Genomic DNA, 17,829 nt, shown 5'->3' with positions numbered 1-17,829 from the left:
AGGGAGGAAGGGGGGGGGGGGGCAACAAATAAGGGTTCTAGTTTCTCTTAAGCCATTTTCATGAACTCTGAAAACATAGTGTCCTTAGAGACCTCTGCCTAACCGCTGAGTTAATTGCAGACAGCCCAGGGGCTCAGTGCTCACTGAAATTGGCCTGGTGGCCGTGGCCAGAAGGACACGTTCCGTGTCCCCAGGCAGCTAGGCTGCAAAGTAGATTTCTCCTACCTGAACACCAGTCCCTTCAGCTAATTAAGTCGTAAATGTCTTTGGGAGAACTTGTATTTTGTCATGGACTGATGAGCATTTAGAAGAAGACCAGGTGAAAGGTATGTGTTCTCGGGAACATGGCTGCAAATAACACGGTGCCGCTGGGTGGTGGAGAAAGGAGAGGAGTGATGTAAGAACGGGGTGTCAGAGTAGCCACAGTAATGGTTCTGCTCTACACGCAAAGCACAGAACTGTCACACTTTGGGCTGTGATAAGGTTAGTTTTCTTCATAGAGGCTTGTATGATGCTGCGTCTTGGATTTTTAATGAAAATAGTGGCGACAGCACACCAGTGTTTTAATTGTAGCAGAGCAGTGCTCACACTAAGACAAGGACTTTTCAGCCCCTGGTGCTGCCCTGCTGGAGAGGAGGCTGGGGGTGCACCCAGTTGGGAGGGGACAGAACCAGGACAGCAGGCCCAGACTGCCCAGAGGGATGTCCCATGCCATAGGACACCATGATCAGCAACAAAATTGTGGATGAAGAAGGAGTAAGGGGGGCATGTTTGGAACGATGGTGTTTGTCTCCCCAATAACCCGTTAGGCCTCAGGAGCCCTGCTCTCCTGGAAGGGGATGAACACTGGTAGGAAGTAGCGAATGGATGCCTGGTTTTGCTTTGCTTGTGTGTGCAGCTTTTGCTTTACCTAGGAACTGTCCTTATCTCAACCCAGGAATTCTCTCTCGCACTTTTACCTCTCTGATTCCCTCCCCCATCCCACCTGGGGCAAGCGAGCGAGCGGCTGGGTGGTGCTGAGCCGCCTGCCGGCGCTAAACCACAACAAGAGCATTCTGTGGGATGATGGAAAAAGTGATTTCTCAGTGAAAAACACTGTAACTCAGCAGCTTTGATGTCTCTGCATGACAAAAACTTTCAGCAGAGCATAAATTCATCACTCAGAAGGGCTCTGAGACATGATGAAACATGTCTCTCCTCATGTCCCAAGCTGGGATCCACAGTCCCCACGATGTTTCCAATGCTCCTTGTCCAGCCTGATTTTATTGGTTTTCCACGCCAGAAAATTCAACACCCTGACTCTTATGTGTTGTCCCAAGTAGCAAAATAGGTGCACAGCTGTGATCTCTTTCCCAGGTGAATTTGAAGGATGCTCTGGCTGCTTTCAAACATACTGCTATTGCACTTCCAATCCTAAGTACTAGAAACTCATAAAATAGGCCTCAAGTCCTCATGCATTTCCCTCACAAGCAGTAAGCCAGTTGATGGGCTTACTCTCTGGAATGCTTTGTCCCCAGGAAATTATATTGGGTGGAAAGGATGTCCCTTCCTGGAGGGAAGCTGTTTTCTTTGGGTCAAGCTTTATTTACATTTGTGGAGCCCTTGACCCCAAGGAAATGGGATGGGCTTCAGTAGTGGGCTCAGAAGATGAAACAGGCCTGTTGGTTGTGTTGGAAGGGAAAGGGATAGAAGTGGAATTGGCCGTGGTTAATTTGTTTGGCTAATGAACCATTTCACAGAGTAATATTGTGTGAGCTGTGAACTGTCTTAGTGTGACAACTGTACCTGCACTGTTTAGCATCCCAGGCTTCACCCACATTGACACTTGATTCAAGTGGAGAATGAGGGTCTCACTCTGAAAAAAGGCCCCCTAAAATGCACTGTGTTTCTTTTCGTGGTGAAGCTAATGGCATTTCCTCGTGGAGGCACGGTGAGCCACAATGCTGTAACCTAATAGCCATGGAGGCTACCCTTCAGGTGAGTGCCTCTGTGCAATAACTATGTCACTGCAACGAGGTTTGTAGAGGCAGGTTTTCCCCAGGAAATGGAATAGGATGACATTTCTTCAGCACTGTTTTAAAGCAGTCCTTTCTTCTAATGGGCAAAGTGATCTAAATACCCATGGGCTGAAGATAACATTTTTTTCTAGAGATGTTTGGGTGCCCTTTGTTTGAGTGTTTACTCCCCAAAGAGGCTTCTCAGAGCTGTGATAAAGGTTCAAGCAGCTCAACCCTGTAGTAGTTAGCAGCTTCCATGCAAATTAGCAAGAGATGTGAAGTTCCTGCTGGGTTCAAAGTGGAACTGGAGTGCTGTTGTTGCCAAGATGAAGTGAATTCCTGCCTCCCACCCTGGAGAGTTCAGGTACACAGATCCTGAAAGTGTTGTCAGTAGAGATCAAGTCTGACAAGAATTCTTTGTCTCGGGGGCTACCTTGAACACAAGTTTCCTACCTTATAGGTGCATTCTTGAACCATGAGACTGGCTTTCTGCTTTCTGACAGATAACTGCTGTTTTCTGCTGTCTTCCCTCCTTGTGTGCCTTGTTCTTCCTTTTAAAAAAAGTGTGCAGCTCTTTCAAATGAAGACATACCAACTTTTGTTTTCAGGAGTGAGTATTCTGTTTGAACTCAGTTTTTATTTTCTGGTGATCATCTTATCAAATAATAAAATATAAATGCCATGGCTGCTAGAGTTAGTCTCAGTTTACACTAGCTTTTCAGGAACTTCCAGTCCAATAAACTGAGAAATTATGTGATCAATGGAAAACTTTTTGACATCATTAACCACATCCAGAGAAACTCAGTGCTTTCATTACTGTTAGAGTCTAAAGAAGACATCAGGCTGCAAGAAAGCCCTGGTTCCTGTTAGGAAAGTACAATGTCTTGCAGAATCTAGGCTTTATCAACTAAAAAGTGATTACTGATCACAAGGTTGCCACAAAGTATGAAGTGCAGCATCAAGATCCAAAAGGCACTGTAGTGACACAGTGTGTGAAAATAGCATTAGCCAGGAGAAACCCTCTCTCTGACTCCAGCAGAAGCTATATGATGCAAAAGAATGCTTTCTCTGTACCCAGCAAAGGCACTGGAGAATGAGCCAGGTATGGCTACTGCTTGTGGGTTAAGGATATTTCTGCATCAGATCAATAATTTCATTGTACATACACAAAGGTGCATCCAATCCCCAGATGAAATCCAGATGTGCCCATTCAGGAATCTTCTTGTGATAGATAAGCCTCTTAATATGAGACAGTAAAATGGCAGCATCCTTGGGATCTGCAAGCAAGTCTCGACCCCCAGTCCATACTGCAGTGGGTACAGTCATTTCTTCTACATTGTAGAGAGGAGGAGTAGCCTGGAAAACATGAAGCAGGGCTGGAATGAATATCCAGTAAAGCACAGCAAACTTTAAACATGTATCTGGCTTTATTTTAGGTCACTGTTCAAAGCAGAGGTGCCTAAAACAAACTGGAGGAAAATGCCCTCGCTTGCCTTTTCTGTCTGTGTTCACAGGGGTGATGCAGCTGAGAGTACGGCCAAAGGAAACGCACCTCCTGAACTGACAAAGAGTTACTGTTGGATCATTGCTCTCTCAGCTAGGAATTCATAGGGCAGAAGCCAAGAACAAAGACAGAGGATGTCAGGATGCCTCTGGATAAACCTCTGTCTTGGTCCTCATCTTGCATACTTGTTTTGGAGTACCAGTCAGCTCCAGAAGACATACGTGGTCTAGTTAGAAAAGACAACGTGTGACAAGTATGAAAAGGAGCATGAAGTGATTTCTGTAGGAGGAGAGAGGAAGTAGCTGAGGATTCCTCAGTCTGGAAAACAGAGGCCAGCACAGGGACAAGAGGCAGGCTTATACAATCATGAACAGTATGAAGAAAGAGCACAGGAAGTATTTACCCCATTATTTCTCATAACACAAAACCTAGAAGGCATCCAGTGACTTTCCAGGGGTAAGCAAATTCAAGACAAACCAAAGGAAGTTGCCTTTCATGTAAGCCGTCATTAGAACATGTAACTGCTAATGATAGGCTGTTGTGGAGACCTAAAAGGGCAGGAGAGTCAAGGATAGGATTAGAGTCTTGGATGGAGGAGAGGATCCTCAGGGCCTGCTTAAGGTCAAAGTCCTTTTGTCTCTGGCTGCCAGAATCTAGGAGTAGCTATTAGACATGTTAGTGCTCTCCAGTTCCACTTTTCATAGTATTGTTTCCCTGAGTATTTATATATTGGCAACTGCGTCAGTCACTCTAGCAGGCAAGATTCCTCTTTGGCCTGATCCACTAGATATACTCTTTTTCAAAATTAATTTTACATATTTCCTGCCCTTCTTTCCTGTTATTACTATTGACCATTTCATTGACAAGTCTTGGTCTTCCTTCCTCTCTCTCTCTCTCTCTCTCTCTCTTTTTTTTTAATATTATTACCCTTAGAGCTTGCATTTTTTCTCTGTTAACTTCCAAACTGGAAAGTCATAATACAGATGGTGGTGGCTAAATCCATCTAAATGTATTTAGAAAACGTGTCTCCTACTACATCATTGTTCTCTTCCTCTGTGCTTTTGCGTTGTTCAAGGGTGACAATATTGTTTCACCAAAAGGTACCTGCTGGTATTTCTCGATGTTCTTCTTTGAACTGCCCCAGTCATAAGCTTGGAACTTCCCCGAATGGGCTTCCTAATGGGATGAACCAGAGAAGGGTAATTACAAATCCATCATTCAGGAAGGTGATGGGATCTTTCCCTGCTAAGTGTCTGACTCCAACCCAAAACCTCAGCTGAAGCTTTTCTCTTTTAAGAGGTTAGAAAGAGCCAGTGGTAAGTTAGTTAAAAGTCTCAAGCAGTGAAAGGGAGTCAAATGTTTTTGTCAGCATCAAAAGACTCACTGCTCCTGTAGAAAGATCTAGGGTTGCTTTCACGGACGATTTGTTCTAGTTTGTAAGCCTTCAAGTAGCAATTGCCTCCAGCTATTTTCCCTCCATGCTGCTGCTGTGTTCCCTTCTGACAGTCATGTTGCCATCACTCAGCTCTGTGAGTGGCTCCTTCGTATGTTTTCTTTTGCTTCTCTTGTCTAAACACAGAAGTCACCATTTCTAGATCTTCCTTCCTGCTCCTTGGCTTTGCCTACAGCATGTGTTGTGAGAGACCCCATCAATGGGATCTTAATACTGAGGGCAAGGTGTCTGTTAACTCATGTAACAGTAATAACAGCAATTACAGAAAAAGCTTAGGAGCATTTCTCCTGCATGTCTGTGCCTGCCAGCCTGTGGCTAGATGCTGAATTAAACCCGAGTCAATTTGCGGACCTCCCCCACTGTGCCTTTGTAACCCTTTTTCTTTACAGGTTAGGCCGTGGTTATGAAAGCAACTTAATCAAATCTAATATCTCATGTAAATTCACAGGCAAAGCATTGTTTGATTTTGAGTAAATGCCTGTGCAGCTGTAACTCAAACATGTCCACATGTTTGCTGTGTTGAAAAGTGCACGAGCCCTCCTGCAAGCTCACCCTGCTTGCAAATGCTTCCAGCTGTGCTGCCGAGCCTGCAGTGCTGCCAGGAAACCTGTCTTGCCTACAGCAGCTTGTGTGACAAGCCCAAAGAGAGAAAGGCAGCTTACAGCAGCAGTGCTGCTGAGGAAGTCCTGTGACAGAGCACAGTGTTTTGTAAGTAAGTGTTACAGCAAGTCTACTGAATGAAGGATTTATTATTTATAGTTCTATTGTTGCCCACAAACTGAGCACTTTGCTTTTGCAAGAGATGAAAATACAAGGGCCTTATTAGTCAAATTTTATATTCTACAAAGTGCCATACATCTTTGCTCATTTCTTGACCCCCCATTGGAAAAGTAATGGTCATTTCTTAAGGCAAGTTCTGCACCGGAGTGTAGACATTTATATCGGGCTCTGGATACACAATAAAAAGAACGCTATATTTATCTGCATGCACAACATCCAGCATACATGTATTTAAACAAATGCAGTGTCTCATTGTTGGCTTCAGGTGTACCTGTATCACACAGGCTATTTCTATCCTGCTGGCAAAAGAAAGGTAGATCAATGGGGAACAGTGTACTGAAACGAAATTTCGATTGTAAAGCACAGGTTGCTCTATATCCAAGCAATCTGCACTGGCTTCACAGCAACATTATCAGCTACCCCCACTCCCTATGGTACAGCCAGAGGTGAGTACCTATTTTGTGTTCCAGAAGCTCACTAGTACCTGGCTCCAGTGGACTATATTTTGCACAGATGTTCCAGCAGGGGTTTGTGCGATATACACATTGATCCGGTTCTGAAAGAAAATAAACAGTGAGTGTTCTCTTCCTCCCTTTTACCTGTCTGTGCATCAAAAGAAGCCACAGCAGTGTCATGTATCCATAAAACCAAGAGAAATCAAAGTGGCATGATCGGAGACTCCCCTGAGAGCTCATCCAGGTGTATCAGGTTTGGAGCAACAGTAAAAGAACAGCCCCCAGCCAGATCATTTTCCAGGAAAAGTGAGTATCTGAATGAATCTAACAGACAGAGAGGGTAGAATGGAAATTCAGCAGCCTAGATCCCAAGCCTGTGATTTATTCGGGAGTCTGCAGCAGGTCCTACATGAAGCAGCACCGCTGTCAGACGGAAGAGCAAAAGGAACTATAACTGTCTGAGGAATGTGTGTGTATTTGAAACAAACACACCCTTGTCCTGCAGGGGTTTCTTAACAAGTTGCTGTGTGGTCCTTCCTCAGAGAACACTCTAAGGCATATTTTTGAAAACACTGGAGAAAAACTTTGAAGCTCAGGTGGCCTGGCCTGCAGCTGGACATAGCATGGAGTGACAGCATGCTGAGGACCTCTGATGAGACCAGCAGTCACAATATGAACCAGGAGACAGGGCCCTAGTTGAGGTCTGGCAGAGGGCAGACTGCAGGGTTGCGGTGGAGCAGCTCCGCATTGAAGGGATGCTGCCAAGAGCTCTTCTGAGGAGCAAGGCAGTGATGCCCTGCCAGTGATGGGGCAACCAGCAGATATTGCTGGCTGGTACCGGGGGCTGTTCCCTGCAGTGTGATGTGGACTAACAGAACCTGAGGATTCATACTATAGGATTGAAGGTAGGTTTTGGGAGCAGCAGCTTAAATTCTTGACAGAGCTGGTAAGAGCGGTACATACCATGTCGATGTTCTTCATGTTATAGCCACCAAGGCTGAAGAAGATATTTCTACAAAGCCTAGCAAAAGGACGGTGGCTGCAGATAGGGACTATCAGCCTTCTTAGACATTCAGCCTGGGGAAGGAATTCTCTTTTGCCAAGCAAACCCTGTGGAAGACAAAAGTAGAATTCATTTAAGAATGTACATTGTACAACATTGCTTTTAAAATGTGTTTTTGCCCTGTTCCTCTTCCCCAGCACACGCTGTTGTTCTCACTTACCTTTTCTTCATTTGTCAGGTGACGTTCCCACAAATGAGAAACAACCTAGGTGTTTTCTATTGCATCAGCTTGCTCAGGCATTGCCCAATTTGTGTTACATCATTTTAATGAGTGTATATGTTAAATGTTAACTCCAATTCGTATTTTAGCTCTAAGCTTGCAGATACATACACGTATAAGTAACTTTGCATGTATGATCAACCACATTGATTTAACACTGTTTTTCCTAGCACTGTGATCAAGTGAGTACATTCATTTCTGATTTTAGCGTTTGCTGGACTGGAGACCAGGAAAAATTTTTTTATTGCTGTAATTAACGGCAACTGATGGGATGAGTAAATGTATATTTTCAGGGCAGGTCCAACGTTGTTCTGGGACCCAGCTTTGTGTCCCTTCCAGAAAAAGGACAGATACTGTCTGTGCACGTTGCACTCACTCTCATACCTTTAAGAAGCTATAGTTTAGAGGAAATTCAAATCTGGCTTATGAGCCATCAAAAAAAACATTTGGAAGGAACTTTTGGGAGTCTCATCCAACCACCTCCTACCAGCAGAACTAGACCAAACTGGCTGTGGCTTTGTCTAGAAGAATTCTGGAAACCTCAAAAATCTGCATCTTTGTGCCTCTCTGGGTGACCTGCCCCTGTGTTGCACTACTTCTATGGTTGCTATATGCCATATCAATTGTGTTACAGTAAGAATCACCCAGATTAATGATGAATGAGTTTTGATGGAACTGAGCAAATGCAGGGTGGTGGAACCAGAACTGGTTTCAGCATGCAACAATCCAACACCACACACCATCTCCCCTGCCCTGCAGGACAGTTACAGCCGATGTAACACAGAGGCTTGTATGATGCTGTGTTTTGCATTTTTAATTAACAGTGGTGATAGCACACCAATGTCTTAGCTGTAGCAGAGCAGCGTTCACACAGAGCCAAGGATTTTCAGCTTCTGGTGCTGCCCTGCCAGAGAGGAGGCTGGGGGTGCACCATGAGCTGGGAGGGGACAGAACCAGGACAGCCGGGCCAGACTACCCAGAGGGATCTCCCTTATCACATGGTGTCCTGCTAAACCAGGAAACTGGGGAGGTTGCCTGGAGGAGCTGCTGCTTGGGGTCTGGCTGGGCGTTGATCAGCAGGTGGAGAGCAATACATTGTGCATCGCTTGCTTTGTATATTCCTTTATCATCATCATAATTATTATTTTCCCTTCCTTTTATGTCCTATTAAATCATTGTTATCTTGACCTGTGAGTTTTACTTTTTTTTTTTTTTCCCTGATTCTTTCCCCCATCCCACTGTGTGGGGGGAGTGAGCAAAGGTCTATGTGGTGCTTAGCTGCCAGATGGGATAAATCACACCTATAGAAAAGGTTTACCCGTTGTCCCACAGGAACTACAGTCAGAAGTTAAACCTACCTACCTGCAAATGAATACGCTTCATAAAGCCCTATACTTTCTGTATATACACCTTAAGAGCTGACTGAACAATTGCATGGTTCAGCACTTGAAGCCACGATAATACATACCCTGAGCATTTTTTCAGGAAGGTAGAGGAGCTTTACTGCTGCGCTTCTGGCATACTTAATAGTAGTGACAGGTGCCAATGCAAAATAGAGTTTGATTTTCTGAGCCAGTTCTGGCATTGTTGAAAAAGCAATGAAAGCTGAGAAAATAAAAATAAAGTGATAAGAAAATCACTTTGTACATTAGACTGTTTTCAGTATTTACGTAAGCTGATCTGCAATTTCATACCAACAAAGAAACATTGTTAGTTGCTCAGAGACTGGTTCAGCCTAGCTTGGTGCAAAATCCCTCTTCTTCTTGTGTTATCAGCTTGTAGTCTTATTTCTCACTTCAGAGATACTAATTTCTATGTTTTGCCTTCCCAGCTCTCTTCTAAACCCATTTAAATGCACACTTCGATGTACATACATGCATTTCATATACTACTGGGGAGTTGCAGATGTTTTTCTTCATATAAATCCTTTTTTTTTTTTTCCTTTTGTGCCACAAACTGCCCAACTTCTCTTTCTGTGCTGTCATCTTCCTATTTTGTATATTTTTGTTAGCTGACCAGCTGCTGTTGGGCACACCCTTGCATCTTGAAAAAAAAAACAAACAAAACAATTCGCAGGGCCCAGAATAATTTCTGGTATAACTGTAAGTGGACGGAAGTGGACGGACTTAACAGCTGCAGTGCATTTGGCACCTCAGGTTTAATCATCTTTATAATAAATTAAGCCTACCTACATGCTGAAAAGAGCTTATCATGTGTGGTTTGTTTTTGTTTGTTTGTTTGTTTTTTCATACCAGCAAGGTATGAGCTGTTGGTACATTCAGTATCTCAGTGTCTCAAATCAGGTTTTATTCATGTGTTTTCCTGAAGCATCAGTCCATTCTGTGTAACTTACCGATGGTGGTGCCTTGTGAATAGCCAATATAGTACAACTTTTCCTGTCCAGTTTTCTTCACAATAAAATTTATCACTGCTGGAAGATCAAACTTTGCCATCTCATCAAAACTACAGGCAGGAGTTTAAAAGAGAGGTGTGCATAAATCAAAATCCCATTTAGATTTACATTTTTATTACAGACTTGTTAGCAAACGAACAGCATGAACTGTTGTGTGAATCATTCAGCTGTTTTAGAATCTGTGCCTTTTGGGCACTGGATATAGGAGATGCTATTCAAGCTTTTCTGGGCTATTTTCTCCCTTGACATCAGTAGGAGGACTCTGACTACAAGAAGCATCAGATTGAGCTGTAAAGGTCTACACACAAGGAACAGGTGCTGATATATTAGCAGAGATCTTTCCATAGAATCACACATTTTACACCATTTGCCATTAAAAGGTATTTTAAAATGTTCATTCAAATAAAAGCATGAAAATAATTCTTCAATCTCAATCATTTGATCTACCTGAAAGCCCAGAACTCATCTTGATCAGTGGAGTAATTTTGATGTTCTCTGGACCAGCGATTCCCTCTGCTATTTCCCATCCAAACATCAAAGCCAGCATCAGCTAGCATGAAGGCCAAGCTGTTGTTGGGCAGGTTTGAGATCCAGTTACTGGCATCTCCCAATAGCCCGTGTTGGAGAAATACAGCAGGTTTCATAACTGAAAACAAAATCGGAAACAAAACAACCTTTATAAAATTTCTTGATTTTCTGGTAGTTCAGGGACATTACAATCCCATATTCAGTACTGGGATTTGGGCCTGCACTGACTTAAAGGGAGACATCTGATCATAGGGACAAAGCATGCATTTCTGTAAAGAGAGAACTTGTAAAGTTTTGTAAAGATCTGTAGGAAGATAAGCCCGGTATCAGCGAACCCTGGCTTGGCAGCCTCTGGTCATTGTTTGTATAGCTCAGCCTCATTAACTTAAGATTCTCGACAGTGATATAAGAATGGAAGGTGTGGGATCCTTTCCAGCGGTTTCCTGTATCCAAAATATGAATCAGACTGAAATTAAACAGGTGTAAGCAAAAGTAAAGTCAGAGGCTGGAACTGCTCTTGCAGAACAGCCTGATTGGGAGGTTGAAGCCTTTACACTATTTTAATTTCTGTTCTTTTTCTTTCTTTCTTTGCGTTCTTTTTTTTTTTTTTTTAAACTTTTGCTCATCAACTCATATTATGAAGATACTATTATACTTAATTCATACTGTAGCAGTGTTTTATTGTAAACAAGGGTACTTGACATAAATCCTGTTTATATCCTGTTTATCTTGCAAGCTGTTCAGGGCAGCCAGAATTCTCTACTTAAATTTCACTTGTGTATACAAGCTCTGGTGAACATTTTACAACTGGAAGCTACCCCTTTTCAGAACGTACCCTATCTAGGCTGTTTTTGTCTCATATGAAAGAACTGTACCTGGATTTCTCTGATTCTGTATACCATACGGGATTCTGTTAATGGTAATGATATAGCCATCTTCAGTCATCACTTTGTACTCCTCACTGGGGTACCCTTTGTATGTAATGATCTCATTCTACAAAAGAAAGAACAAATGCATTTGATTGCAGAAGTCCATATCATACATTACCTGCATAAGGTATTCGTAAGGAAGAAATATTAGAGAGCAGCTACATCTGGGGATTTAGTCTATGTTTTTAAGCATCTGAATAAAGCAATATCAGATTGGAATATAACCCAGAAACTACCACAAATTTCCTTCGTTCTTTGTCTGATCTCCAGGATCTATTAACTAACTATTCAGTTGAAATCTTTTTCTAAAAACTGTGTTAAACATGTGCCATACAATCACAACCTCTTGCATTACAGTGATGTGAGAACTACTTTAATCTGACAGCAGGAGCTTACACTTCCCACAGCTGAGATGAGGAGCTGCCTGAGTGCAAGCTCCTGATCTGCTGCAATACGAAGTGAAACCAGTTCACCTAAATGACCCTCAGAGAAATCCTGTGAGCTTCACAACTGCCCTTTCATGGATGGCACATGTGCAATGAGTACCATTGTAAAAAATGACTACATTACAGAAAAGACAGGGTCAGCCCCTTGCATAGTCACACTGGATATCACTAGCACAGCTGATTGTCAGCTCTGAAATAATCATTGTTTATTTATTATTCTATTTATTTATTTATTTTACAAAAAAGGATTGTTTTTTGTAACTTTATTCAGAGAATATTTCAATGTAATTTTTCCGCATGGGACAGAAAAAAAAAAAAAGATTTTAGCAAGTGACTAAAGATCCAAACAAGCTTGCTTCATGAGAGATGTTCTTCTGGAAAGCTGGCCATTTCCAATCTATTCTGGTAGTTCAAAGGAGGAAACATAAGTCACTGTTATTTGGAGCTGATGAAAAGGTGGCATTCCAGATACTCATTCTTCCAGATACAGGGATAGTGCCAAACTAGTAAGTGACACTAAAAAGAAAATTAACTCTGCAGATGTACTAAGGAAAGGGGTTCGTCTTGATTTCTGTCAAATATAAGAACTGCTGTTACACGTACAGACAGAAGGGAATAGAAAACAGTAGTCTGAGAATGGGTTAAATGAAGGCAGCTTATCTACCTTGTTATTTCTAATACCTAGAAATCCCTCTGCTATGAGTCATGCATTCCTTCCGTCCCCAGGTAAATCCACTGAGAAACTTACAATATTCATCAGTGCTTCCGGATCCACAGCTCTCCTCATTCTTTTGAATTCTTCTGAGCAAGTAATTCCTTGAAACAAATACATCATAGCAAAAACCAGCCATATCTTCTCTCTGGATAAAACAGCATATTAATCTGTCAGGATTCATGATCTGCACTTGACATCTAGGCAGGTTCTCTGCTTTTCTGGTGAGACCAGTGCTGCCTAAAGCTGAATGGAGCTGGTGCTCTCTACTTGTTAATTAAACTGAACAAAACTGACTTTAAACATGTCTGAGGGAATTTGGCAGCAGTCTGGTTTCTCTGCTAAGGACTGAACTAAGACATTGCTCTCCATCAGGGTGAAAAGCATCAGTGAATCCAAGGAAAAGAGCAAAGCTTTTGGAGAAATGGACTTCACTCGTTCTTATGAGAAGCAAATCACTTGCATTACAATGCCACATATTTGTTATGTTAATTAGAAAAATTCTGGCTAACTCTGGGGAATGCTAAAGTTATCTGCAACTCATAACTAAATCATTGTTAAAGGGAAGTTTTCAAAGTGGAAGAAACCAAGTTGTTGGATAGTTAACTGAAAAAGAAAACCAACAAAGACAATTGAAAGTTAAACTATTTAACATTTAATTAAGGATTTAGGAGTCTGAATAAAGTACTTATTTTAGTTGCCTAGTATAATTTATACAAAACTCCTCAATGTCAAAATGTGTGCACTCTGTGGGATGAGGATGGAGAAAGGAAAAGAAAGCTTTGCTGAATGCAGTGATACATAAAGACTATGTGTAATGACATCCAGCTTTGTTCAGGAAATGACAAATAAAAAAACCTGAGAGTAAACTAGACTGCTCGGATCCATGCCTAGCAGCTCCACAATCTATGGATGCCTACATACTCTCAGTTTAAAGATGCAGGGTGTTTGAATGAGCATTCTCTGTACCATGCAAACCAACACCTAGAGCCCGCGTCTAAACCTCTGTGGTCCCAGTGACACATTCATGAGGTAGACTGAGTTCACCAATAAATCTGCTGCATTTATTGCTTTCCCAGTCAACAAGACTGTGTGATTTTTTCCCCCATGAGTAGGAGTGTTTTTATTTATTTATTTATTTGTCACAGAACAAACGTACAATTTATATTCGAACTTCCTAACAGTACATTCTGATATAATCTATATTTTTAAAATATTTGTCTCCTTTGTAGTAAAATTAAGAGATATTGTAAAAACTTCCTTTTACCTAGCTGCTGTTAGGTAAGTTAAAGTATTACTGACCTTGTGCCAGAAAGCATGTGTTCTGCCAAGCGACTGAGATGGCAGAGGAATGGAAACTCAATTTGCAGATGATTGAAAGCAGTGCTGGGTAAAGAAGGCAGCAAAATGGTGGTCACGCAGTGTTTTCCCCACAATCATGCAGAAACTTGCCAATAAACATTGATTTCATTCCCACTCCTCATTCCTTCTGCTAGAGCTTGAGCTTTTCCCTATAGCAACAGCAGAGAGGTGACTGCTTTTATTCTCAGACCTCGTGCTTTTCATCTCCTCAGCCACAAAGGCTCTAACAATGCTCTCTTTACTATAACAGATTGCTGGATTTTTAAGGAGAATACCAACCTCTGTGGAGTGGCAGAGCAGGATCAGGAATTTTGAGAACAAATATCTGCATAGGAATCCCTTATCATACCTAATGAAATTGTCAATAAACCTGGAACAACATCCTTGTTTACTTACAGCCTGCCAATTCCAGCTTTTCATGTTATGTAGAAAGGACTGGATAAACTCTGACTCCTTGATGCTTCTGTAGATGTTATTGCACAGGTTTTTCTTTCATTCTGTTAATGCTAATGTTGCTATTCAGGAGTTTAATACTGTTGCAAGAGCAGTTTCAGGATATTTTCCTTTATTCATGATGTTTCACCACCAAAGTGTCGATAAAACAAAGTGGATATTCCCTAAGTCTATAGTTAGGGAGCTAGAATGCTTTTCCGTATCCTTATGGACATAGGAAAGGCCATGTGTCTCAGTGTTGTCAAGCATACCAGGAGTTGGCCAGTACTGCCCAGCCCTAGAAGTTAGGTAGGTTTGAGCAGATTGTTAGGTCTTCAGGATAGGGACCTTTGTGAAGCTCTTCTTTGTGCAGAGCACAGGCATAATGCAGCCAAGTTCCCTAACTGGTGTCCAAGCTACTACTGTAATACACACTTTGCAAGACTACAATTGAAGCTCCCTTCTTTCTTTTCTTTTTTTCTTTTTTCTTTTCTTTTCTTTTCTTTTCTTTTCTTTTCTTTTCTTTTCTTTTCTTTTCTTTTCTTTTCTTTTCTTTTCTTTTCTTTTCTTTTCTTTTCTTTTCTTTTCTTTCCTTTCCTTTCCTTTCCTTTCCTTTCCTTTCCTTTCCTTTCCTTTCCTTTTCCTTTCCTTTCCTTTCCTTTCCTTTCCTTTCCTTTCCTTTCCTTTCCTTTCCTTTCCTTTCCTTTCCTTTCCTTTCCTTTCCTTTCCTTTCCTTTCCTTTCCTTTCCTTTCCTTTCCTTTCCTTTCCTTTCCTTTCCTTTCCTTTCCTTTCCTTTCCTTTCCTTTCCTTTCCTTTCCTTTCCTTTCCTTTCCTTTCCTTCTTTTTTCTTTTCTTTTCTTTTCTTTTCTTTTCTTTTCTTTTCTTTTCTTTTCTTTTCTTTTCTTTTCTTTTCTTTTCTTTTCTTTTCTTTTCTTTTCTTTTCTTTTCTTTTCTTTTCTTTTCTTTTCTTTTCTTTTCTTTTCTTTTCTTTTCTTTTCTTTTCTTTCTTTCTTTTCTTTTCTTTTCTTTTCTTTTCTTTTCTTTTCTTTTCTTTTCTTTTCTTTTCTTTTCTTTTCTTTTCTTTTCTTTCTTTTCTTTTCTTTTCTTTTCTTTTCTTTTCTTTTCTTTTCTTTTCTTTTCTTTTCTTTTCTTTTCTTTTCTTTTCTTTTCTTTTCTTTTCTTTTCTTTTCTTTTCTTTTCTTTTCTTTTCTTTTCTTTTCTTTCTTCTTTTTTCTCTCTTAATCTCTTTCCTGAGAGGACCACCTCCCAAGGTTTTTTTGAGATTTCTATTTATATTATAGTTAGTCTGTATACCTTCTTCTTACATTACTGACTCTGCTTAGGACCAGATTTTATTTATTACAACTTCAGGAAGGATTTTCTCTAATATTTACAAAGCAGGCAGAAGTATGAACGAGAGTCTCATGAGAAGAGCTGTACCTACAAGATTGGCTAGAATGTCTTCAAAGAGAAACATAACAGTCCAAGTTCAGGTTCTGGCAAGGAAGAAGGAGAGGAAATTGTTTTCAGAGATGGTTCAGCATGTGTTTCCAAACATTTTCTGCTTGTGTGTTTGTTGTTGTTATTTTTTTTGAATCATTTGTTTATTTCCTTTTATACACCTTAACATCTTACATCTTCCCTCTAAGAAAACCAGGTTTTCTCCTTTCTGAAGTCCCAGTGTCTGTTGAAGCTCAACATGAATTGCATCAATGAGCTGTTTAAATACAGACCTGCCCTCAGTACCTCATGATGTACTAACTCATTAAGGTGTGGTGTTAACTGGCTCTGAACACAGCCAGCTTCATTCTTTAGCATGAAACAATGCTTTGTTGACCAAAAAAACAAACAACAACAAAACAACTGAAAAGCAACCCAACAAACCAATATTGAGTACAAGTATGGCTAAATAGCATAAATAGCAAAAGAGTGAATATGGTGATCATTGCGGGGTATTGGCAGCCCTTGTTTGAAACAACTGTTTGAACTGGGGAAAGAACATGACCAAAAGTAAGTGTTCAGCTGTTTATTTTATTTTTAAACACTGACAAGCACACTCCATTTTAAGTTGACAAGCTTCAAGAGTAGTTACTCACAGTATAAACATGCATAGGATTCAGTGGAGATGCTTTAAGGTTGAAATATTGCTTCCAGAGGTGTGGCTGCAGCTTCCAAATGTGGGCATGCTCAAATGGGCTTTCAACCAGTCAATTTAGGTGTTCTAATATAAGTAGGTGTCTTTGTATAAATTGTTGGCTGTGTACTCCTTCCTGTGCTCTCTCTGGATAAAAAGAAACACACAGGATATAATCTATAGCATTTTGGTGTTTTCTGCAGATTCATTGCTCTTCCCATCCCCTCTTGCTTCAGGATTAGGCTCTGCCTGGAAGTGACTTGGAAATGGAAGATATTTGCAAGCAGCTGAATATAGCAGTTCTTCGTGGATCAAATATGTCCTTTTGGCTTCTTCACCCAGCTTGTGTATGCAGTTATCAGGAAGGAATATTTGGCTATTCTGAGTGTGCTGAGGAGGGCCTTTATAGCAAGGTATGCTTTACTGAGAAACGGACTTGTTTTTGTGCGAGTTGCCAGCCAGTAGTCTCCAAGGAAACAAACAACAGCAAAAAAAAAAAAAAAAAAAAAAACAGAAGGAAACTCTCTGTGCACCCTTATGGCTTTAAAAATACTTCATGCCATAATGGTGTGAGGAGTTGTTACTCCAGAGTGAGCAAAACACGCTGAAAACTAAGAACAAGGCCTGCTAGTGCATTCTCCCTGCATCCCTGGGGCAATGCCTGGCTTCCAGCAGGGTGGGTGCAAGGCCTGCCCTCAGCCGTTGTGCCCCTCTGCCATTTCCTTAGCCAGAGCAATCTGGGCCAGCAATGGCCCCTGCACTCCAGGCAGTGAAAGGGAGCACTTCATGTGGAGTCCACACACATCGTGCAAAAGCACGATGCGCTGGGGACTGCTGGAGCTGGGTGAGGGATTGTTCTCAGCTCTCTGAGGCCTGCCAAAATATTCCTGGTGCTCACCATCAAGGCAAACAGCATGGGCTTGCCTGGAGGGGTTCCAGCAACCAGGTCTGAGTGACACGGTACTCGGGAGTGATGAGTGAGGTAGCTCTGAATCAGCACTTACACAATTACAAATCTTTCGTGTAACAAAGGTGAAGTTGAAGTGTCAACGGGCAGAGCTCAGGAGAAGCGGGGAGGGCTGCACGCCTGTCTCTTCTACTCACACTGCTGACTCCTCGGCTGGGAATGCCCCAGGAAATGCTGGGGGAAACTCCTGCCCAAGCCTCTTTAGAGCCTCAGTCACCCAGAGAAGGCTGCAACTTGCAGGCAAAAAGCTCAGTGCTGGCCCCTCTCTGTTGATTTATCCAGAGAAAACCCAGCTTCAGAAAACAGAAATAATTTCTGTAGTACTTTTTGGCCAATGCTGAAGTTTATGAAATGTATGCAAAACAGGATTTCTTCATCTCTGAGGGTGGATGGAGACAAAGTCTCTGTTGCAATTCATGAGTTTTGCATAACT

The 17,829-nt window shown here is 41.6% G+C and overlaps 1 protein-coding gene across 1 annotated transcript; it reads right to left on the bottom strand.

The window, feature by feature from the left end:
• Positions 1-2,593: 2,593 nt before the first annotated feature.
• On the bottom strand, positions 2,594-17,627 carry LOC308197080 (lipase member M-like). Its single transcript, XM_080597007.1, has 11 exons — positions 16,392-17,627; positions 13,803-14,011; positions 12,537-12,648; positions 11,289-11,406; positions 10,333-10,531; positions 9,826-9,935; positions 8,941-9,077; positions 7,153-7,299; positions 6,219-6,290; positions 4,606-4,677; positions 2,594-3,353 (listed from the first exon to the last, which is right to left on the bottom strand). The coding sequence occupies exons 2-11, from the start codon at positions 13,817-13,819 to the stop codon at positions 3,120-3,122; spliced, it is 1,218 nt and encodes a 405-aa protein (XP_080453133.1). The 5' UTR covers positions 13,820-14,011; positions 16,392-17,627; the 3' UTR covers positions 2,594-3,119.
• Positions 17,628-17,829: the final 202 nt, after the last annotated feature.

This window comes from Anser brachyrhynchus, assembly GCF_964034855.1.
Source record: "Anser brachyrhynchus genome assembly, chromosome: 6".
Taxonomy (NCBI): Eukaryota; Metazoa; Chordata; class Aves; order Anseriformes; family Anatidae; genus Anser; species Anser brachyrhynchus.
This window is presented reverse-complemented; position numbering and strand designations above follow the sequence as displayed.

Excerpts from the sequence above, each read along its gene's own strand:
- LOC308197080 (XM_080597007.1), bottom strand. Across the intron at positions 11,407-12,536 it reads CGGAAGCACTGATGAATATT|AATGAGATCATTACATACAA; the intron begins GTAAGTTTCTCA and ends TTTCTTTTGTAG. Across the intron at positions 9,078-9,825 it reads TTCACAAGGCACCACCATCG|CTTTCATTGCTTTTTCAACA; the intron begins GTAAGTTACACA and ends TTATTTTCTCAG.